Here is a 23,857-nt window from a genome sequence, read left to right on the forward strand (position 1 = left end):
CAAAAGTGAATCGGATGTGGTTTTGCATGTCAAATTAAATATTTTGACATTTTGGTTTGCGATTTGAGTGAATAGATTCTGTTTATTTGAGTCCAGGACAAGTGAAGTTTGTTCTTGTGTGCAGATCAAATTAAATCCTCTTTCTTGTTTGTAAGTCCCTCCCACCTGTTGGAAGTTCACCAGAAGTGTACTCACTGACCTTTTGATGGGCTCTCTGATTGGGTAGATGTTTTGCAAACATTTGCATTTTTAAAAGTCACTCCATGACACGAGTGGGCAGTCCTAATTTCAGCTGAAACCATCTTCATAAACATTCAAGAAAAGGCTCTCTTTAAGGTTTTATTTATGTACTCTTAATATCCTCTATATTTCTTCTAATAATAAAAGGTATTTTGCTGGAGTCAATATTTTATCTTTTATATCTATTTAAATAAGATATTTGTAATACTGTAACGATTGTCATTCGGTAGACTTAAAAGCTATAAGTTAACAAAATAGTTATAGAAAATTATTCTCCCAACTTGTGTACATCTTGTAAGCATTACTTCTATTGATAGTTGATTGCATTGAATTAGGCCAGAAACTATTCATGCTAGTAGTGATACTTATTATGCACCAAGTACTGATATTTTGCATAAAAATGTAGGTTTCAATTAAAAATACCTGCTCAAAAGTTTTTGATTGATTGATTGAAAGAGCAAAGTCAAGATTCTTCAAAATATTTTAATAGATAATCATAAAGGGCTGGTGAATGTGCCCTTGAATAAAAAAAAATAAAAAATACTATGTTGGAAATGTGCAGATTTTTCATGTACAGGTCCTTCTCAAAAAAAATTTTGAGATAGGAATTTGGGGTTTTCATGAGCTGCATGCCAAAATCATCAGTATTAAAACAATAAAAGACCTGAAATATTTCAGTTGGTGTGCAATGAATCTAAAATATATGAAACTTTAATTTGTATCATTACATTATGGAAAATAATGAACTTTATCACAATATGCAAATTTTTTGAGAAGGACATGTATTTGTCTATAAGCACTATGGGTGTGTTAATGATGATTTTTTGATTGTAGTATTGTGCTACAGCGCACATTCTATCAGCTGCATTTCTGGCACCTTCTTCATATACTGAACAACACCACACACATTCATAGCAGTGTTAGTTCAGCGGTAAAGTTACTCTCTCATTGTTTGCATGTGCTTTTATATGTTTCATTCGTGTGCTGGTCTGACCTGTGCTTTTTCTGAGCGCCCGAGTACACCGCGCTAAAGACTGTCAAACAGTGCCTGATTATAAAACTAACTTATCTTTTGTGCTAATACTGTCAAAACCCACAAGGTTTACATGTAGACTCAGTTGGTTGTGTCTAAAATGAAAGTGAACAGTTGAGAGGAAAACGATTATGTGTCTGTATATTAGATGTGTGCAGGTCTTAAAGGGACAGTAGGTCTATTAAACATGCAGTGTACTGTTATTACTGTCAAGGGATTGATCACCCAAAAATTTAATCTGTCATTATTTACTCACTGTTACATTGTCCCAAACCTGTATTAATTTCTTTCTTGTGCCGAACACAAAAGAAGATATTTTTATGAATGTGGGTGACCAAACAGTTGCTGGTCCACATTGAATTTGATCATAGCAAAAAATACTACGGAAGTCACTGTGGACCAGCAACTGTTTGGTGTTCCACATTCATAAAAATAGCATTTTTGTTCAGAAGAAGACAGAAACTCATTCGGGTTTAAATCCACTTTCAAATGAGTATATTATGTTATTAAAATAAAACACTACGACAGAATTGACAGACAGCTGACAGAATTTGTATTTTTGGGATGAACTATTCTGTTAACGTTAATAAAACAAAACACAAAGAGAAAAATCACTCACTGCTCTTGACCGAATAAATTACCGTATTTTCCGGACTATAAGTCGCGCTTTTTTTCATAGTTTGGCTGGTCCTGCGACTTATAGTCAGGTGCGACTTATTTATCAAAATTAATTTGACATGAACCAAGAGAAATGAACTAAGAGAAATGAACCAAGAGAAAACATTACCGTCTACAGCCACGAGAGGGCGCTCTATAGTGCTCAGTTCTCCTGTAGTCTACACTGAAAACATATAGCGCCCTCTCACGGCTGTAGACTGTAATGTTTTCTCTTGGTTCTTGGTTCTAAATAAATGCGACTTATAGTCCAGTGCGACTTATATATGTTTTTTTCCTCATCATGACGTATTTTTGGACTGATGCGACTTATACTCAGGTGCGACTTATAGTCCGAAAAATACGGTATATAGTGTTTTATTTTTATATTTTTTTCATTCAATTTCTTAAAGGCTCCTGCTAAATACGCACATTGTACCTGAAAATAAAGCACTGTTTGTTTTATTTGTATATTATGTGTAGTTCATTCATATCTTTGTTATTAAAAAATAAGAACAAGGATTTTAATTTTCTCCCTCTTTGGCCTAAATATCTGCCAATTTTTTATCTATTTATTTTTTACCTTGAAAGGCTTTGCCTTGGGAAATTAGTTTGGCTGTATTGCTTAGACCACTTGCAAATGAGTAAAACCAACATGACAAAGAATTGTGATAAAATTGTGAATCGTGATATAATATTTTTCCCATGTCGCCCACCCCTAAATTAAGCACTGTAATGATGTAATAGATCAGAATCTGGCACACTGTCTGTATTTGACTGTGTCTGTGACCTTGAATTAGCTGTTCTCTCACTCTCTGCCTTCGGACGTAAGGGGTTAAACCTGCACACAGGAGGCAGCATGGTGTACACTGTGACCTCTGACCCCTGGGCCAGAGGAATGTGAAAACCCTTTAATCTCAAAACAAAACCTCAGACACACTCACGCAGCCAATATGGATGGCCAGTTCCCCCCTCTGTGGCAGCATCCATTGAGCGAGAGTTTGTGTGGCCTACAGAGAGGATGGTCATATATAAAGCCCCCACCCCCACTAACTGATGTGTCAAACTCTAATGAAACACCCCAAGACTGTACAAAATACCTGGACACACTTGTACGCAGAATTGTTGGTCACTTCCTAATGGATAGCTTTAAGATAGTATTTTGGAAATGAAATGGGTGTAGCGTCAGAGTTGTTTGTCTTTGTGTGCAGACAGCAGGTTAGGCTCGATGAGCTGTGTGACTGATGGGATGTGTGCATGTGGAATGTTTGCGGTGGAGAAGCGTGACAATGGCGCAGGGCTCCCTGGTGCAGCTGAATGGAGTAGTGTCACCCCCGAACCCGCCCTGCTGGGTGACGACTGCAGCAGCGCCACACAGCTGTCACTTCCTCTTACCCACATACATATGGATAAACATATAGAGGTTGACGCTCATGAGAGATCAAGAAAGAAACAATACTCTATATCATACCACATACTGATAATTAATAGAGTGATGCATTCATCAGTTAAGGGATGGTAATGCATAATAATCCATACTGATGTTAAATGCTCAGTACTTAATACTAAAGAAAAGTAACAACCAGTAAAGAGATAGAAGCGTATCACACACTGCTAAAGCAAAGGAAGTATGAATGAATTCCCCTAGAGGTGCTGATATGCCAGTAGCATGAGAAGGGTGGCACTGCGGTGGGTTTCCTGCTGTGTGAGTTTGGCTCTGTGTACAAAACATCATCTCAAATGTGCCTATATTCATAGATCCATAATCAATGAATCATCCATTATTCATTGATGATTGTCTGATTTTGTCCCTAACATTACATTACAGTAAACTGCGTGTTGACTTCACAAATAAATCATACAGACAGATGTGTATACTATGTGTAAAAGAAGCTTGTATTTTTATTTTTGTTTTTTATTGAGCTTTGGAGATTTTTCATATGTAAGAGAGTCTGCAGTCTTTGCCTAAAAATGCATAACTATCAAAAAAAAAAAAACATACTAATGTTTTTAAAATGCTCCAGTGTATCTAGATAATTCCCTGTCTGTAATTTGTACCTGGACATTTATTCAAATGATCAAATAAACACAACAATTTCAGGTTAATTATAAAACCTAGCATGTCTATAGACAGCTTTGAACTGTTTTATCACCTTATGCCATGGTGTGATGTTTCTTTTTAAGAGTAGAAATAGTGTTTCAGGTATTATGGTCTTAAACATTATGCTTAATAATTCTAAATGAATTAAGAACTTTTTTGAGCACCAGTGGACATGTTTTCTTGCGTAAGTGCACCAATGCAATAATCAAGGTCGTATAAACTAAATGTAGCTAAAATTACCAAGGGGTAATATCATGTGCCATGGGATTTTACGGAAGTGTACATTTGTCTGTGTAATGTGTAGTGCTATTTAAGGTCTAATTTATTTGACATTAACTTAGTGTCTGTGTTTGCTTTAGGATTACAGGAGTACATGTACACACATACATGACAGAACATGCATGGACACAAAGCTTACTTTGTGCACCTTAATTGCTGATGCGGTATAGCAAGAGAAGAATTGCCTAGTTTATTAACAGTTCTGTACATTACTGCCCTCTAGCTAGTGTAGTGACACAGTAAATGTGTTTTAGAACAGTTAACAGTATGTCCACACAGGCAGTTGCAAATTTTCCCCTCATATTGATGTAAGGAGCCCATAATGTCAGATAAATAATGCTTTTATTGTTGGAAATGTCTGTTGATCAACCATGAAGTATTTATAAATGTATTTATTAATGCATATATAATTATAAATTGTAGATTAAATGTAAATAATGGTCAAATGTACTTGTGATTAAATATATAATCAATGCTGTTAAAGTCTTGTTTATAGTTAGATCTTCTTAAAAAAAATTAACAAACCTAAAGTGTTACTTTTAAATATTCGAAGAAAAAAAAACATATATTTTTGAAAAGAAACACTAGTCAATGATATATGTCTTTTTTTATTCTGTTTTCTTCTGAAAGGGTGAAGATAATGATGAGCAGTACTGTCACCCACTGGGCCCCAGTCATGGAAGGTGGAACTGGATGAGAGCGTGAAGGTAAACGAAAAAGACATGAAAAGCACTTAACTTAAGTTTTCAGCGCATACAAAAAAAGGGTAAGCGCTGTTTAGCTGTCTCCTGACATGTAAGAAAAACATTGACATGCTTAAAACAAACAACAAAAAAAATCAGCTTTATATTATATTTATATTTATTCAGATAGCAGAAAGTTTTGGAGCCGGCATCCCCTTAAACGTCGCCGCGATATCGAACCAGAGCCTGGAAGTCAAGGCAGCCACGGCCGAGTTTCAATGGCAACGGCACCCTAGGGCTGCCATGGCAGCAGCTGCCGCCGATGCCTCACACCATATTGCAACACTGACGCTGGAGGACGAGGAACGACGAGGCGCCACCAAAGTGTTTGGAGGTCCCGCTGCAGGGAGGACAGAAAGAGAGGCAGAGAACGAGAAAGAGAGGGAGAGGGAAGGGAGAGGCAGTGGGAACGAGTGTTTGGTGTGCGGTGCCCTCTTCAGCTCACAGGACAAGCTCCGGCTCCACGCGTTCTGTCACACAGGAGAGAAACCTTTCCACTGTTCCCAGCCCCATTGCCCTAAGGCTTTCAGCTCCAAATATAAGCTTTTTAGGTGGGTGTTACTTGCATGTAAAGGCCACAGTTTACAGTTTAAGTCTAATGGAAGAATGAATTGGTGTGTTGTCATTTTCAATTAAATCTGGCCAAAGCAGCATTTGTTTCAGTGGTTCAAAACACCTTGTCAATGCAAACTTTATGGAAATTTTTCCACTGGCTGTTAAATGGCTGTACTGTACCATTGGTCCATGGTGATTAAATAATCATAGATGGGAGTGCTCTGGGACTCTACCTTCTTTAACAGTGAAATCTTTTCAGGTGTATTTCTTCACTCAGTTTGTTGTGGTCAGGCATGAGTTAAAATAGGAAGCTCATCCCTATAATCAAATTCTCTCATTGCTCTCATTTTTGTTGCTTGTTGTGTTAAAAGGATAGTGCAGAACGGTGTTATGCAAGGACTGGAATTGAGAACCACTGGTATAAAGGGGTATAGTCCAATTCTGTTCCTAGAGTCCCACTGTTCTGCACTGTTTAACTCAAACCCTAATTAAAGGGATAGTCAACCCAAAAATGAAAATTCAGTCATTAATTACCCTAATCTTATTCCAAACCCATAAGACCTTTCTTCATCTTCGAAAAACACAAATTAAGATGTTTTTAATGAAATCTGACAGCTCTCAGACCCTCCATAGACAGCAACACAACTGCAATGTTTCCAGGTCGAGAAACGTAGCAAAGATAACTGTGTAATAGTCCAGTTGTTTTGAAGAACTTCTGGAAACTTCCAGAGATGTTTGCTGTAGCAGGTTGGAGCTAAATTATGCCGGAAGGTGGTCATCCGTGGCTTGAGAGCATCCCCCTGCGGTCTGGCCTGAACTTGCTGAATGCAATGATGAAATTTCCAATGTACCTCTGTCTGCTAGTCTTTAGCTAAAGACTGTCTTTGTCTCTTTTGTAGGCATATGGCCACACACTCCCCACAGAAGACTCATCAGTGCTCATTCTGTGAAAAGATGTTTCACCGCAAAGATCACCTGAAAAACCATCTGCAGACTCATGACCCCAACAAAGAGGCCTTTAAGTGCGAGGAGTGTGGCAAACACTATAACACAAAGCTGGGCTATAAGCGCCACATGGCCATGCACTCAGCCACAGCCGGTGATCTTACCTGTAAGGTGTGCTTACAAAGCTACGAGAGCACGCCTGCACTCTTGGAGCACCTCAAGAGCCACTCAGGCAAGTCTTCAGGTGGTGCCAAGGAGAAGAAACACCCCTGTGACCACTGTGATCGTCGCTTCTACACAAGAAAGGATGTTCGCCGACACATGGTGGTTCACACAGGACGCAAAGACTTCCTGTGCCAGTACTGTGCCCAACGTTTCGGGCGGAAGGACCATCTGACACGGCATGTCAAGAAGAGCCACTCGCAGGAGTTGCTGAAGATTAAGACAGAGTCTCCAGATATGTTGGGTTTACTTGGGTCTGGTTCTCCACCTTGTGCTGTGAAAGAAGAAATAAGTCCTATGATGTGTAGCATGGGACCTACCAAGGACTCGATGATGGCAAAGCCTTTCCATGGTGCCACCCCTTTTCCCATGGGCATGTACAACCCTCATCATCTCCAGGCCATGTCCAATCCGGGTGTGGGCCACCATCATTCACTGGTCCCAGGGTCTTTATCCACTGCCATGGGGATGGGTTGCCATATGGAGTCCCCATCATCACTGCACCACCACCATCCGCATCATCATCACCACCATCACCACCCTCACCATCATCACCACTCCCCATCTCCACACCAGCAGCAACCTCCCCTGCAAAACCAGCAACAGCAGCACCCTCAGCCACCGCCCAAGTACCAGCTCGGATCTACCTCATACCTGCTGGAGAAGCCCCTGAAGTTGGAGATGGAGAGTTTCCTGATGGATCTACAGAGTGGACTCCAGGTTCCTCCGCCACCCTCAACCGACCCCCACTCAGCAGCTTCGCCCAATAAGGAGGGTATGGAACCTCCGGCGGGACTGTCGGATGACCTTTGCGGGGACCCCCTCATGTCCAAGAGCCCCGCTGTCATCGCTGAGTCTTTGTGTGCTGCTAACATGGACTTTTCTCATCTGCTGAGCTTTGTTCCACTCAGTCTGCAACCCTATGGTGCCCCCATGAGTTCAGGAGGACTGGTCATGGGTTACTCCACATCCTCCACCGTTTCTTCCTCTTCTTCCTCATCATTGTCAGCATCTTCGCATGCTGCCGAACCACATGCTGCCACAGCCACAGCTGCAGTGCCTCTTACCTCTTTGCAACCTCAACCTCAGGAGCAACCAGGCTCCGGTGGGGGTCTCGGTCTTGGGTCTCTGCACCCATTCCCACCAGTGTTCAGCTCTAGCCTCAGTTCGACCACTCTGCCTCGCTTTCACCAGGCCTTTCAATGAGGTCCCCACCCCAACCCTGGCCTGCCACAGGGGCTCAGGGCAGAGGAGCATTAGTGCTCCCCCTAGGGGTGGGGAGGTAGAACACTTGAACACATAGAAGCCTTAACAAAAGCGCACAACAGCTTTTAAATGAGCCTGGAGGAAAACAAGCATACGAAATATCATGGAGCTTTTATTTAGGCTGTCTGAATATTAGTTATGATTTTTTAATACCCTTTTGAACCTCTCCCACCATCCCCTCTCCTACAATTTTGTAGTTAGACAGCAGCATCCTAGGCCGTAAGGCATGGTACTGCATACTTTATAAAGTAATAATATCAGTAGAAAAAGGAAAAGATTAATGTAGAAAAGATAATCTGTCTTTGAGACTCTGAAAGACTAGTTTGAAGTGATATATGAATTTCGTTTTCTTTTTCCAAATGTAAGTCCTGACTTTGCTATATTGTCTCTATTCTATTAAGATTATAAGTCAGGTAATATCTGGTTGCCCTTAAACTTAAACCGTCTTCATGGCCAGGAGTGGAAGAATTAGTGAAGGAATGAAGGAGTGAAATTGGTTATTCCAAATTTTGATGTTTATTACTTCATATCTGGATCGGTTAAATCATTATTATTAAAGATTCACATATGAATTTCAAAAGCAGTTTAAAAACGAACACCGTGCACCTGATTAGATGAAAATATCACGTTTTTGTGTTGATAATACAAATTTACACTTGTTGGAATGGTCAGTATCTAGTTTTTATGTGAAAGAAGCAGAGGGACTGAAAATAGAAAGGCAAAGAGGGTAAAAAAAACAATTTGTTCATTTGGTACAATGTGATCACGGACAGAACTAAAGCAAAAAAAAAAAAAAAATGACGTTATCTTACAGGTTTACAATTTTTCTCAAAAGAAGCACTTTGTTTACAGCAGAAGGCACTTGACCTCTTTGGGTTGCCAAGGTGACCCACTGAAATCCCTTCCCTTTTCCCACTCTACCTTCACACTTCCTGAAAAGAGACTGCCATTAGACACACACACACACACACACACACACACACAAAGTTCAAACAACCCAAGTACCTTTGAATACTCCGCAGCAATCCGAGTCTCAAGATGCTTTTTCTCCTTCCAGCACTAATTTTAAGTCTCCGTGGCAACAATATCCCACAAGATCATGATATAAATATATGTATTTTAAGAATAAAAAAGTATTTTAGGTAGGTTTCTATTTTAGATTCATTACATTGTAATGATAACCCTGGTATATGTGAATGGAAAAAAGACTTAACAAAAACAAGATTTGCAGTGTACGAAGTACCACATCAAAAATATATATTATAATTGCTTCTTTTTCAGTACATTTTGTAATTTAGATAGTTGTATTAAAACATTGCTGATGGATTTAAAAAAGAAAAAATGTCTAGCAAGTTTACAGAATGATGTATCTTGCATCTTATTGAAAAAAATGGATGAAGTATTAGCTTTTCCCTATAGCTTTTCCCGTTCTTTGTTTTTCCTTGTGAGTCAACGGAGATGAATAAGATGAGATTTTACCTGCATATATTAGACTAATAGTGGCATAATCCATTAGAATGGACTAGCCTTTAATCTTTAGAGCATGAACTAGATGCCCGTAATGTGATCCAGGTTTCAGTTCGTGTATTTTGTTCTCAGTATTCGATCAGACCTGACTCATGCTATCTGTGTGTACAGTTTGTAACCTCCACGATCATACACACCGTCGCACTGAAATGTCTGAAACCGCAGTTCCAGTTGCTGTAGGTTCAGTTTAATATTACGAAAAAGTTTGAGGGGTTTTGTCATACAGTCTCTTACAAGTTTCCATTTCCCAGCAAGTGGACTGCACAAGTTCTTACCAAATAATCATTCATTACCAAGGGCCATGTGAGGAAGAGTTGTGTGCAAAGAAACAGATGATGATCAACGTACCAGCAGTGAAAGCAGTGCCTCATACAAACAGATGTATTTCTCTCTCTCTCTCTCTCTCTTCACCTCATCCCTTTAGCTAAATCTGTTCTGCGTCCACATCTGTGTTTATAGTGAATGTGAATATTTCACCAGCAGGAAAAACCATAGAAAGGTAAAAGGCCACGTCGCAAAAAAAAACTAAGACAAAACAATATTATGCTGCTCTTTGTGCTGTGGTTGCCAGCAACCATAGACCACTCTGGAAACATTTTAACCTGCAAATGATCTTTTAGCAGAAAACATGCACAGTAGTACACGTGAACTGTTTGTCCGTTTTCTCTGTTCTTCAGCTGCTTTGATTGGAATGAACATTTTATGAAAAGGGTCTGAAAAGAGACGCAAAGAAGTCACCAGCCTGGTCTTTGACATTCAAAGCATGGGACATTTGATTGGGATATTGCCTAGTCGTTTTGTCATTATATTATTTTCTGTTTGTTGAAACAGGACCTCAAAACAACACAACGCATCACCTCATTTATTTGTTTTTTTTTTGTTTGTTTTTTTCATATCAAAAACCTGGGGAGAAGAAGCTTCGTTTTGCACAATTGCTATCTAAAGAATAATCGAGTTTTTGTTAGAAATAATTGTTTCATAAAAATAGTCAGTGGCTGATATTGATAGGCATTCATTGATTTTATTTTTACATGTTCACAATAATAATAATAATAATAATAATAATAATAATAAACATTAAAAGTAATTTAAAATTAATTTGAACATATTGACATAGTTTGGCTTGAAGCTATCAAAACATAATTTATCACTTATTTCTAAGAAATAGGAAGATAAATGTTTAACAGAATAAAAGAAGGCTATTGGCAATTCATGAGTTTGTCCTCCCTGGGTTTTCTATGAGCTGATCTGAGTTCTAGCACTTTTAAACCTTTTAAAAAAAGAGTATTTTTCAGCCTTGTATGTTTGTGTTTTTAATTTTGTATTCGATCTTGTATGTGCCATTAGTTCAACGCGTAGAGAGAGTTTATTAATCTTTATGTAACTGTTTCTTTCCCAAAAGAGTTAACAGTATTTTAGATTTTCACTAATATTAACAGCATTGGCCCTTTTCCCACGCTGTCTTGTCATACATTTGAGGAAGTCATTTAATCTTAAAATAGATGTTAGAGGAACATGCTCCGAATTATTCTCAGTGTCTGAATTCTGATTAAATCGTCATTGCCACAAACAAGAAAAAAAAAAAAAAAAAGGGTTCCAGCTCCATCTATAACTGAGGTGTTTTCAATCAGCATTTCTTATAACATGCTGGCAGGTTCAACTGGTGTCAAATTGTTCCCAGCTCTCAGAACAGCACTTTTGGTTCAAATGAAGTTTTATATAACAACTGCCTGGATAGTTGGAGCTCAGCATCTGATTTTAGTTTTTAAACCAGCAATATTCTGCAACACAGACACATTAAGCAAATTAAAATTGATCTTTTCCTCTCTTGTTGCAATGCACTTGTCCTTTACTCCCCAAATACTAACAAAAATATTAAGGGAAATTATTAGGTAACCAAGCTAGGGTAAAACAAAACAATCTGACTTTAAAGAAAAGGAAAAATGATTCAATAAAATGCTCTTTCGGCTTATAGTGAGAAAATGGGTACGTCCGCAGAGGACAAAATCCACTTGTAGTTTGATATATTTTAGCTTAATGTAAGTCTTGCATTCCAAGCTTTTTATGTAACTTGTTTAGCGATATAGTCATTCTATTTTTAGTACTTGCTTATTACCATGACTTCTGGAGAGAAAAAAAAGGTGAAAACAAAAAAATGGAACATTCATCCTTACACTATTTTATATAACATGGAGAAGATGATTAACGGGACGGATTGTACAAAAGAATTGCATAACGGAGACAAACTGTGCTTTTTTTTGTTACACTGCTCACCTGCGGTCAGTTGCTGCATTGTAAAGTTGACAGATTTGTATATTGGTTGATCCAAAGAGATGACATTACAACCTATTTACTTATTGTACAGTACATTGTACCATTTGACTTATGTGTTATGTTAAAATGATTAAAAGACGAACCCACGGTTTCATATTTCTGGTGTCCTTTTTTTAAGCGTCTTGATTTCCTGTCTGCAGCGGTGGGAGAGGGTGCGAGAAGAAACGGGCTGTTATGGCTGAAAACTGCCATTCACATACCATACAGCCAGAACAGGAAACCACACCACAGCGCACAAATGAAAAGACAAGAACGGCACAATTCCAAGTAATAAAAAACTGAGCTATAGCCAGGCTTAATTATAAAGTGGACCTCAAACCTATACTTTCGCATCTCAAAGAGTGGTTTTAGGCCCAAAATGCCCACCAACAATACATAACGCACCATCATTTCTCATGTGAAAATGACTTAAATCTGGAGGAATTTGAGGTTTTACAGTTTTGTCTTGTATTCCAAGAACAGCCAAGACTCTTGACGTCCAACTCTTCTGAGAAAACGCTCCCAAAGAGGCCGAATTGGAGAAAACGCACAACGTGCAGAGCAAACAATGTTCTTAACAAATCTGGACGGTGTTTTAAATGTCAACATATTGGCAACTTTATTTAATACATTACAAATTTACATTCTTAAAAGAGAAAGGGGGGAAAAAAAAGATTTGTAAAGAAAAAGAAAATAACATGCTTTTGCCTAAAACAGAAATAATGGGACAAACAGCTCCACAAATAAAACCCTAAAATGCAACAATAGAAAGTACTGTATTTACACCACGAACATACACCGACACATTGATCCAACGCAACAGGCAGAATGAAGTACATCTTTAGAAAATATATTCTGTAGATCTTGCATTTATTCATAAAGTCACCTGGGAGAACGACAGGGAATACAGACCGGTCCAAAAGGAGACGTAGATTTTGGCTATAGTGTTTTAAACTACTGAATACTGCATCTGCTTCACTTTAGGGCATATAGAGACAGAATTAGGATCGAAATATTGTATCTTGTGTTTTGAAAGAGCTAAAAATAACCATTTTAAGTTCTGATCTAAAAAGTACCATGGAAGGAAGCAAATGCACGAATTTGTGTTGATACCCTTGAATTTTGGGGTAAATCCACCAGGATTAATCAGATTTTGGCTACAGCAAGTCAAAGGTGGTCATTTCATGGCAGAAATTTTTTTTACAGAAAAATGGCTTCTCTAATGTGGCATATCAAATGTGTGTGACATTGAAAAACAGGCCTTTCTCTTACTGGCATTGAACAAACAAAGCGAAACTGCATCGCAATAAAGAGTCTTTTTAGGTCCATTGACCAGCAAGCACAAGGAAACAGAAGGAAATCTACTTCTTTTAATGTCCTTGCCTCATTGTGTCTTTACATCCCATAATTTAAGTCCATGCCAACATATAATGATCACAGAGTGACCACACATTCACACAAACATACAAGACAAGCATTCAAGAACTCAGTTCTAAATCAAAGATATAGCAACAAGTTGAAATCAAATGTTATATTAAAAGGACACAAAGTTAATTTGAAAAAGTATATATGCAACTAACCCTCAATTTCTTCAAAAGCATGAGACCCAGCCCAAATATCCAACATCCCCACCCAAACAAAGAAAGAAAATAATAATCAATCGGCACACTTTGGCCCATGTTGTGTGTGCAAAAAGATATACAGACATTAAAAATGGAACTGTTCATGTTGTGTCTTTACATCTTTGCTGAGGCAGAGATAGCAGGACAAAGGTTTTGATAAGTGTACAAAACCCATCTCTGTTCATTATTCCAGTCCATAGGGGGGCGCTGCTGCGCCTCACGCTAGCAATTCACACACATCAGTGCTTGCTTCACAAAACAGAAAAAAAGGAAACAAAAACTGAAAGAACTATTTCAGTCGATTTTGACCGCAGCGTAAATTTTCCGTATGAACACGTAAGCAGCATAGAAGCCAATCGTTCCCGTTAGCAGCCAGAAAGACAAAACCATCAGGGTTGTGTAACCAAAATACAACAGAGAGGGAATGAACTCCACAATGTCCAGCTGGGAGGGAAAAAAGAAAGAAAGAAAGATGTACATTTTTAGTACCTCAAAACAGATAAATGTGTCATTGGATACAAAAATATATTAAGCTAAACACGTAAACGTCAGTCTTGGACTTAATTTAGCTAGAAAATATGTTTAAATAAGCCTATTACAATTGATGCTATGTCCATCTTTTCTTTTCTTTTTTTTGGTTTTATTAATACCACTTAATTAAAAAATTATAATAATAAAATAGTAATATGCAGACAGGCAGATCTTCAAGATAATTTTTGTGCAAATAGCTGCAAACAAAAATTTTAAAGCAACTTTTTTTTTTTCAAACAAGTTTCTAACAATCTGCTCATCCTAAAATAAGTGAATGCATAAGCATGTTCAGAAGCACAAATTTTACTGTTAATTTGATAACATTACAAAACATATTTCAAAACTATGTTGCTCTTTTGAACTTCCTATATTTCAGTTTCCTGAAAAAAAAAGTATCACAATTTCCCCCAAAAATATTAAGCAGCACAGCTGATTTTAACACAGGTAAACAAATGTTTCTTGAGCACTAAATATATCAAAGACGTTAAGTTGTCCGCATCAAAAGAAATTTACAAAAGTGATTTTATGTCCATAGGAAGCAAATTAAATGTAAGTGTCTATTTTTAAGGTTTCAAATAAGTCTTTGGAAAATAAAATGTCAAAATTTCGTTGAAATAATGTCAATGTAACAATATATGTATAAAATATAAAATAAAAATACTTATTCTGACTTGTACATATTATAATACATAAAAGAATAAGGGAGCATATTAAATTTTATTGTGTTTTAAAAGGAGTAAAAAAAAAATCTTACTGAAAGAGGAGCGAAACCTAGGATAGTGGAAATGTTTAAAAATGTACAATAACAACTAATTAGTATTTGGGGTGAAAGCAATTAGTCTTTTAATGCCATAAATTGATTTTTGTTGTAAATATGCCTGACAAGATTGTTACAATCAATTACATTTAAATGGGTGTCTTCTGTAAATCAGGGGAAAATGTATAATATTTATTTTTTGCTCTGAAAAAAAGAAAAAAAAGAAAATGCAATTAAATTAAAAAAAAACTTAAAGTTTGAGAAAAACAACAATTTAAAGCAGTATAACATTTATTGTTTTTATACTTAAATCCTTTTTCGTCTTTGACTCATATATGGGCTGTCAGTTGTCAATCTAATTTTAATCTAATTACACAATTTGTTGATTAATTAAATCACATGAATCGCAAATTAGATTTGCCTGTAAAAATTACCCACAAAGATTATTTAAAGCCATCCTTGTGTTAAATGAGAAAGTATCAAATATTAACTACTTATTTACTGAACTGTTGTATAAAATCACATTTGAACTTGTGATATTAGGGACAAACAGCACTCGTTTGATATCGCTTATGATATAAATGAGACAAATTCATACAGGGGCTTTTTTGGCCCCAATAACATGCATTTTAGGGCATAACTGCTTTTATGGATTTATATATTTGTCAACAGTCAACTGTATGAAATGTCAGATAATGTACAGGTCTGGGGGCGGGGCCAGTGCATTAACTGGGTTAAAATTTTAATCCTGTTATTTTTATTAAGTTAATGTTTTAAACTGACAGCACTAATATATATATATGTATATGTATACACAATGTTTTGTTCAAATATCTCTTTCATATCTCTGCCATTAAAAAACACAAGGTGCTGAATAGGAAAGACACTTCAGAAAATAAAAGAGGTAACATGCTATAACAAGTATAATAGCTACCTTGTTGACAAAATAGAAAACGGCATATACTAGGACATAAAAGGCAGATCCTCCAGACACAAGAAACGTCCTCCACCACCACCGGTAGTCCTGCAGGGGGAGGAGCCACAATGATTGACATGTTTATTCAGTATCTACTGACGCTGTGAGCTCAGTTCAAGTTCTACCAGACCGAATGCACACAGTTTTATCATGCGCACTGTTCATTCAAATGAGGTGACCTTTACTTTTGTTATCTTAACTCTTAATATTTGCCTGTTTATCTTTTGTCAGAGTGTATTTGTATGTTTCAAATATTATAGAGGTCAACAGGTAAAACAGGAACACTCAATAAATGAAACAAAGTCTAAATATGGTCCAGAAACAATGGGTTTATGGTGATTACATTTAAACTGCATTATGCCCATGGTGTTGTGTGTAATGTATAGCTGTACATGTTAACAACTGGCAAATGTTTACAGCTGTAAAATACTAAATGCTTCTTCCATTCGGCTCTGCGACTGTATACTCACCTCTGCACAAAGCTGGAAGTACACCATCACAATGCTGATCTGAGAGCAGGAAACCACAAGAATGATGAAGACAAGGAAGAGGAAGCCGAACAGGTAATAAAACTGGTTTTCCCAGATAGCCTATAAAAGAGTAGAACACACCACAATGAGCTTTAATAAATAAGAACATTTACAAGATGTACACACAGTATAAAAATGATTCCACTTGCACTAAAGATGAAGAAGAGCTCGATAAACATGGCACCGAACGGCAGGATTCCTGCCATCAGGATACTAAAGGGAGAGATAAATATAATCTCATTAAGCATGCACTGATGAAGTTAAACAGCTAATTCAACTATTCACAGACTACACAAAGAGCGCCACATACCCGACAAACTTGTTCATGTACCAGCGTTGCTCAGGGACCTGCCGGGGAATCTGATTGGTACGAACTGGATTGTCATACGGCTGTTTCCGGAAACCGAAATAGTAGCCCAGGTACACGAGGGGCATAGAAATACCAAACCACATACACAACAGAGCCAGCATTGTAGTGAAAGGAACCTGAAAAATGTGCGAATGAGAGACGGCCGTCAGTGTTCATGAAGATTCACAGCTTGACTAGTTTCTGTCTGAAACGAATGGCTGTTCTTCTAATGAATCTTAGACTCATGAATTATCGTTTGAAACGAGTTTTTCGATAAATACAGAGTAAAACAGTGAAAACTATTTAAAAGTGAAAATTGACATACCACTGCTCAAAGGTTTTTGTAAATGAATACTTTTATTTAGCAAAGATGCATTAAACTTATCAAAAGTGATCAAAAATAAAAAACATTAAATATCATTTAACACTGAAGTCTGGACTAATGATGCTGAAAATTCTTTAAAAGATTTTTAAAATATATTTTTTTTAAATAGTATTATTTCACAATATTACTTTTTTTCTTTCAAAAACGTTACTCATCACAATCTTTTGAACAGTAGCATATCTAAAAATGACAAAACTTTTTTTTATATAGTTTGAACCATTATTATAAAAAATGCAAATAGCCTAATATAGCATTTCTGCTTAAGCAGCTAATTGCATCAGTCTGAAGAGATACTTACAGCACCAGAAGAGTGTTCTCCCCAGATGAAACAGTTCAAAACAAAACAGATGCCAAAGACAACAGCTGGGTACAGAGTTGCTGTCTAGAATGACACATCCACATAACGGTCAAAATATTTCCTTATTCTTTCAGCCAGGTAATCTCATTCATTTTCATGCAACAAACGCATCAAGACTTTGTACTCACACAGAAAGCGCCTTTCTTCCACCTGTGGCCTTTAAGAGTGCGGTAAAGTCTTCCTGCAAAGAATCCTCCGAACAAACTGCAGGACCAGACAAATGCACAGTTTGAATATAGCCACGTTTGAAAATGCAAAACCTGAAAGTCCATGGTGTTTGTTTGCTTTTTTACCCCATGAACATGAAGAGGAAACAGGCTGTTGTCATCAGAGCTCCTCGACTGGATGGAGACAACATCCCCAGCATAGCCACAACTATAAAACAGTCATAATATTCATGACTCATAGATCAAAATTGTTAAATAAATGAGCAAGCAAGGGATATGTAGCACTGTATGAATGACAATCATTCCAATTATGCGGAAATCTTTTCTGTAGTTCTGAATGCACAGATTCCATACAGGTCTGGTCATCCGCTTCATATGCTACCTTAAAACAAAAAGATCAGCGTAATACTCACAGATAACAATGAGAATCATGCAGAAGAGCTGGATGCCAGATCCCAACAGGGAGCTAAGAATCATGGGATACTGAGGAGGGCGGAATACATCACCATGGACGTTCTTCCAACCAGATTCCTCCATCGTGTCTTCCTATTAGTGACAAAGAGAGAGAAAAAGCATTGAGATCACATGATGTAAGAGATATGAAACAAAGTCAAGCATCCAATCAGAATGCAGCATCTTACAATGTCATCTTCTCTGTTGTAGTTGGCAATGTCCTTCCTCAGTGTCCTTATGATGATCATGCTCAGGATGCCTGCAGACGCCATGACATGACTTGCTTAGAAGCCATGACACCAATGCAATTGAAAATAACTAAAGAGAGGATGAAGATGAAGATCAGCCTCACCTGACAGAAAGAACACCACGACTACAGAGTTGACGATGGAGAACCAGTGGATCTGCACGTCGCTCATGGTGAGGTACGTGTCCCAGCGAGACGCCCATTTCACTTCGCTCTCCTGCAATGAAGAACAGAGTGGCTGTTTCTGAGACAAACCAGAGCATGTAACGCACAGACAGCATTCTGGACGGAGATGGTGTCGATGTGTCTCACCTCCCAGTGCACGGAGTAAGTGAAGAGGATGCGGTTCTCTTTAGTCGGGTCGATCTCCTGAGGGACGGGGGCAACCGTTTCAGGTAAAGTGCATGTGTTTTGCCCGTCTGCTTTTATATCTACAACACATGAGTGAAGGGAGAACAAACAAAACGGCAGTAAATAAAACAGACTGAAGAGATATTTTCAACATACTGTATAAGATAAGTAGATTTAAATATATAAGAAATACAGTGCAAATGTCTGGGATTGTTGAGGTGTTATTGAAATGTTAAAATGACTCTTAGGCTCACCAGCACTTCATAAAATAAAAAAATAAAAAACGTAATATTGCAAAGCATTTCTTGTGATGGCAAAGCTGATGTTTTATCTTTAGTTTCATATGATCCTTCAGAAATCGTCGTAATATGATTTGCTGCTTAAGAAACATTTCCAATTAATGATGACAATAGCTGTGCTGCTTAATATTCTTGTGGAAACCATGATCACTTTATTTTCAGGATCCTTTGATGAATATAAGGCTCAAAAGAACATTTAGCTGAAATATAAATCTTTTGTTACATTAGAAATGTCTCAATCATCACTTTTTATCAATTTAGTGTTCTTGCTGATTATAAATATTTATTATATAATATATATATATATATATATATATATATATATATATATATATATATATATATATATATATATATATATATATATATATATATATATATATAGAAACTTACTGAGCCCAAACTTTTGAATGGCAGTGAATGAATAAAAATAAACTTATCATTAATTGTATATATGTATTATACACTATATATGTATGCATTAGTGATGCACCGATACCACTTTTTCAAGAACAATGCTTTATGGTACTTCATCTTTCATTTAATGGCACATTAGGGACATTAAATCTCAAGGTGTTTTCCTGTAATAATGCAAGGAACCACTCATATCCTATCAGGCATTTTAACCAGTACAGGAGCGCAGCATCGGTATCGGTGGATCCCTAATATGCATTATAAAACAAACCGAAATAAAAACAGAAAATGTCCATTTTAAATCAATATATGTGTGTATACACTCACATTCATTTAAAATTGACTTAAGTTTTTCCATGCATTTTTACTTCGACATTTCTTTCCATTACTAGTGACTTACCTTCCAATTTTATGCTCTTCGGCATCACCTCAAAACGTACAACTCTGTAATTGTGTTCGACATCCTCCTCCACCTTTTCTTTGTGGTAGTACAGGACGAATGACAGATGGTTGTGCAAATAGAACTACAAAGGCAGAGTAAAACAGCATGCGTCAACCAATCATGCAAAGGTCGAAGTGACATCCCCAAAAACCATTTGATTTTTTATAGAGATCAAAACAGCCTTTTGTTTCCATAATAATGTCATCTGTACAATTTTCTGTTATGGAAATCGATGTCCATGAATAAATAATGGATGACAACCAGCTGAGTGAGAGGAAACACAACTGCTCATAGCTCTGCTCACTGTCTGCATCTCTAGACTGGCAGAAATGATGCTAAAGGGAGAGGATGCTCTTCAGGATTACCTTGTTGTTTTCAGTGAAGCCGAGCCTGTAGCCATGCTCAAACTGGATATCTTTCAGTGTGTCCTTCCTCTGTTCCTCTTCCGTTCCCTCCTCTTTGTTTGGGTAAAGCTCTAGCCGCGTGGCCACAGGGAGGTTATCTGCAATACTGTTCATATTCATAACATATTAATCCAAGTGCAACTGACAGTCGAACTATACAAATATTGGCGATTTGCTTCTATCGTTGCATAAACTACATAAGCTATTCCACATAAAATAATATATAAACCATTCAACATTTTTGGGTGAGAAAGAGTTTTAAAAGTATGTTAATCTATTCTGCATTTATTTGATCAAAAATACAAATAAACAAATATTGTAAAATATTACAATTTAAGTAACTGAATAACTGTTTTCTATGTTAATATTATTGAAATGTAGCCGATTTAGTTTGTCCTGTGATGAAGAAGCCATTACTCCAGTCTTAAGTGTCACATGATCCTTCAGAAATCATTCTAATATTCGGATTTATTATCAGCCTTAAAATGTTTGTGGTGCTTAATATTTATTGGGAACCAGTGATACTTTTTAACGTTTTATTCAAAGAAAAAAAGTACAACATTTATTCAAAATAAAAATATTTTCTATATATTTAATATAATATAAGTCTTTAGTAAAGCTTTACCCATTTAACACATACTTGAGGATTAAAAGTGGTATTAAAAGTGATCCTGTGGCTCAGTGGTAGAGCATTGCGTTAGCAGCGCAAAAGGTTGTGGGTTCGATTCCCAGGGAACACACGTAATGTAAAAAAGTTAGCCTGAATGCACTGTAAGTTGCTTTGGATAAAAGTGTCTGATAAAAGTAAAAGTATTGCTAAAAATATATATATTAGTTTTTTTGCTTTTTTTTTTTTTTGTTTCTCTTTTGACGCTTAGTTTTTTTAAAGTTTTTTTAGTTTAAAACCTTATATATATATATATATATATATATATATATATATATATATATATATAATTAGTTTTTTGCTTGTTTTCTTTTTACTATCTATCTATCTATCTATATATATAAATTATTTTATTTTTATTTTTTTTGCTTGTTTGTTTTATTTTTTTTTTCTCTTTTGACGTTTAATTTATGATAAAATACTTTTCAGGAAAACAAGTCAGCACTTTCGCATTGAGCTTCATTCATGAAACACGAGCAGAAAGAATGTATGTAATCTCATTGAATGTGTAAGACTGGTTTTACAAAGAATTCAGCTCTGCTCATGTTTGATGAATGAAGTTAAGGAAGTTAACTCAACTCACAGGTGCACATAGTACTCTTCTTGGATACGCTCAGCTAGCAGCTTGCTCTCTTCCACGCTGAGTTTGATGGGATCATCAGGCTTTTTACACAACACCTCACACTTCTTGTCCAGGTTCATGAGAACAGTGTACAGTGTGTTTACGATACGGTCTCCTCGCAACACCTCACCTGATCATGTAACATTATCATCAAAATGAGAAGCATGTCAACGGCAACAAATCAACCTTCTCACTGCAAGCTTTTGTTTTAAACATATCTATGCTTAAATACTTCAGATGTGTGACTGCAGTTAAGTGACACACAATCCTTACCGAGGTTCTCTGCCTTGTAGAAGATGTTTTCAGGCTTGCAGAAGGGAAGTGAATAGTACTCATAGGGCAACTGGGTTCTAGAGCTTGTCAATTTTACAGCCTGGTAATTAAAAATAGGCAAATGTTAGAAACCCAAGCATACAAATCTAGAAACCTGTGGAGAAAGAATCTATGAATGGATGAATGATAAAAATGTGTAATACACAGTGGCTTGTATCTAGAGCAATAAAGTTGGAAACACATGTCTGTGGAAAACCGGTGGTGAACACCACACAAATAAACGTCCCTAGAACCTGCTGTGGGTAGAGCCAAAGTGTTTTCAGCATTTTTAAAGTGAAATGAATAACCATGCCCGAGTAAAAATTTAAATCCCTCTTTTGCAACTCAAATTCTTTAAACAAAATGAAAAGTGTGAGGCCTCACCTTTATTTCAACTGGGCTGTTTTGGTGGAAATTCATGGGCGCAACCCCTGGTACATAAAAGGGTGTTACTAAAGGCAGCGTGGACACCAGTAACAGTGCCCACATCTCCTACAAAGATAAAAAAGACACACGAAGGCACATTTCTTTAGTTACTCATCTGGAATCTAGACGCCAACAGGAAAAACAAGGTGAATTTGAAATAGCCTTAATTACACATGCAGGAAAACTTGATTAATACAGCTCAATAATCTGTACCACCATCATCCAAATAAGCAGTTTTACAATTCCAGTCCTCGGAAGAAGATGAAAATCTGTGTTTGTACAGTACACACCGGAGTATGTGAGTGGTGCAGAGTGGAAACACAGAGGAGTTTGCCAGAAAGCAGAGTAATAACGGCATAATTGCAGAGGCAATGAGACAAAAGTAGTGACGGATATTTTCTTCTGTTATATGGTGCATGTCTGAGTGAATCCAATTACCACAAAAAAAAAAAAAGATACTGCGCATCGATTTTTGACTGGATTTTGAGATGTGCATGTTGCACTCAAAAGTGAAGTCAAATGTAAAAAAGGGACAGGTTTAAGCAGATTTAATTATTAAGAGAATAACGGTACAGGTCACAAGAGAAGTCTACAGTTTTACATATTACACCGTTATGATATTTGATTAAATGTTAGGAGCTCAACCGAATTACAAGCATACATGGATGAGTCCTTCGCATTGTGAAGTTTGAATTTTAATTTTATTCCGATTTTAATCAATCTCACACTCTCTTTTCAAAAAAATTAAATCATTTAACTTACTCCGAAATCAATAGATGATGGCATTTATTCACTAGTTTCTCGATAAGTGGCGGTACAATAAGCATCGTGGTGGCAGATAGTCTAGGGTCATCTTGCCATAATGACCCATTATTTTACACAAAATGACAAATTATATCCAAACTCTTTATATTAAACCGGAATTCCATTCAACTGTCAATGAACATAATCACAAACACTGCCAACCCGCAGAAGAAACAGATATGATTAATCCATGAAGGGAATTGAGACTGTGGTTTGATCACTTCACCGTTATCGTTATCGTCTTTGCTTTGATTTTGAGAGGCAGTAAATGATAAAGCAGCGAAAACAAACACATTACACTGCGTGCAGATACAGACTCCATCATGTGATGCTGTTCACTGTCAAACATACGATTTTGTACAAGTAAAGAGAACTGTCTGCTTCAAATGGCTTGGGTTTTTAGATTAGAACAAGATTTTAACTCGGTATCACTCTTCGCAAACGCTCGGTAATTAGCTGCCTGCTAAGTGTTTATGCTAGCCGGCTGTATTTTAATCGGCAGCCACTGCGCGGAAATAGCTAATCACATCAAATGGCACACTTACAGTGAGAAATACAAAACAAAGTGGTTAAAATTTGCTCATGTCTTCCAATGTGCAATTAAACCTTTATTGAAATAGACAAACAGAAGTGATTTCAGCGTCGGTACTCACCAGCGCCGCCGCCATCTTGACTACACGTGTCATTGCAGACGTCACAGGAAGGATGTCAATGCGTCATCGTGCTGCTGTCATTTCACTCACGAAGATCATTTCACGAGACACGAGGAAGTCGAGGCTTATCATTGACAAGAGACGGTGGCAACAGCTGTGAAAGTTTCATATATATGCGTGTGTGTGTGTGTGTGTGTGTGTATATAAATA

General features: G+C 37.0%; 2 protein-coding genes across 3 annotated transcripts in view; one reads left to right on the forward strand and one right to left on the reverse strand.

Annotated features, from left to right (window-relative positions):
• Nucleotides 1-11,995, forward strand: part of plagl2 (pleiomorphic adenoma gene-like 2) — a 43,445-nt gene extending 31,450 nt beyond the window's left edge. The window contains exons 2-4 of one of the 2 annotated variants that reach the window (XM_052593675.1): nucleotides 4,938-5,073; nucleotides 5,177-5,601; nucleotides 6,505-11,995. In XM_052593675.1, coding sequence (XP_052449635.1) covers nucleotides 5,294-5,601; nucleotides 6,505-7,978 — 1,782 coding nt within the window. In that variant the 5' untranslated portion in view covers nucleotides 4,938-5,073; nucleotides 5,177-5,293 and the 3' untranslated portion in view covers nucleotides 7,979-11,995. The remainder of the gene's footprint in view (nucleotides 1-4,937; nucleotides 5,074-5,176; nucleotides 5,602-6,504) is intronic. The other variant, XM_052593674.1, reaches the window with a different exon arrangement.
• Nucleotides 11,996-12,471: 476 nt separating this feature from the next.
• Nucleotides 12,472-23,793, reverse strand: tm9sf4 (transmembrane 9 superfamily protein member 4). Its single transcript, XM_052593673.1, has 18 exons — nucleotides 23,648-23,793; nucleotides 22,149-22,256; nucleotides 21,726-21,825; nucleotides 21,414-21,582; nucleotides 20,125-20,269; nucleotides 19,718-19,841; nucleotides 18,566-18,684; nucleotides 18,359-18,470; nucleotides 18,195-18,265; nucleotides 17,967-18,099; nucleotides 17,680-17,761; nucleotides 17,515-17,590; nucleotides 17,327-17,410; nucleotides 16,605-16,780; nucleotides 16,444-16,507; nucleotides 16,235-16,354; nucleotides 15,723-15,812; nucleotides 12,472-13,944 (listed from the first exon to the last, which is right to left on the reverse strand). Exons 1-18 carry the CDS (start codon nucleotides 23,678-23,680, stop codon nucleotides 13,795-13,797), a joined length of 1,956 nt encoding a protein of 651 aa, XP_052449633.1. The 5' UTR covers nucleotides 23,681-23,793; the 3' UTR covers nucleotides 12,472-13,794.
• Nucleotides 23,794-23,857: the final 64 nt, after the last annotated feature.

This window comes from Carassius gibelio, chromosome B23 (genome assembly GCF_023724105.1).
Source record: "Carassius gibelio isolate Cgi1373 ecotype wild population from Czech Republic chromosome B23, carGib1.2-hapl.c, whole genome shotgun sequence".
NCBI classification, from domain to species: Eukaryota; Metazoa; Chordata; class Actinopteri; order Cypriniformes; family Cyprinidae; genus Carassius; species Carassius gibelio.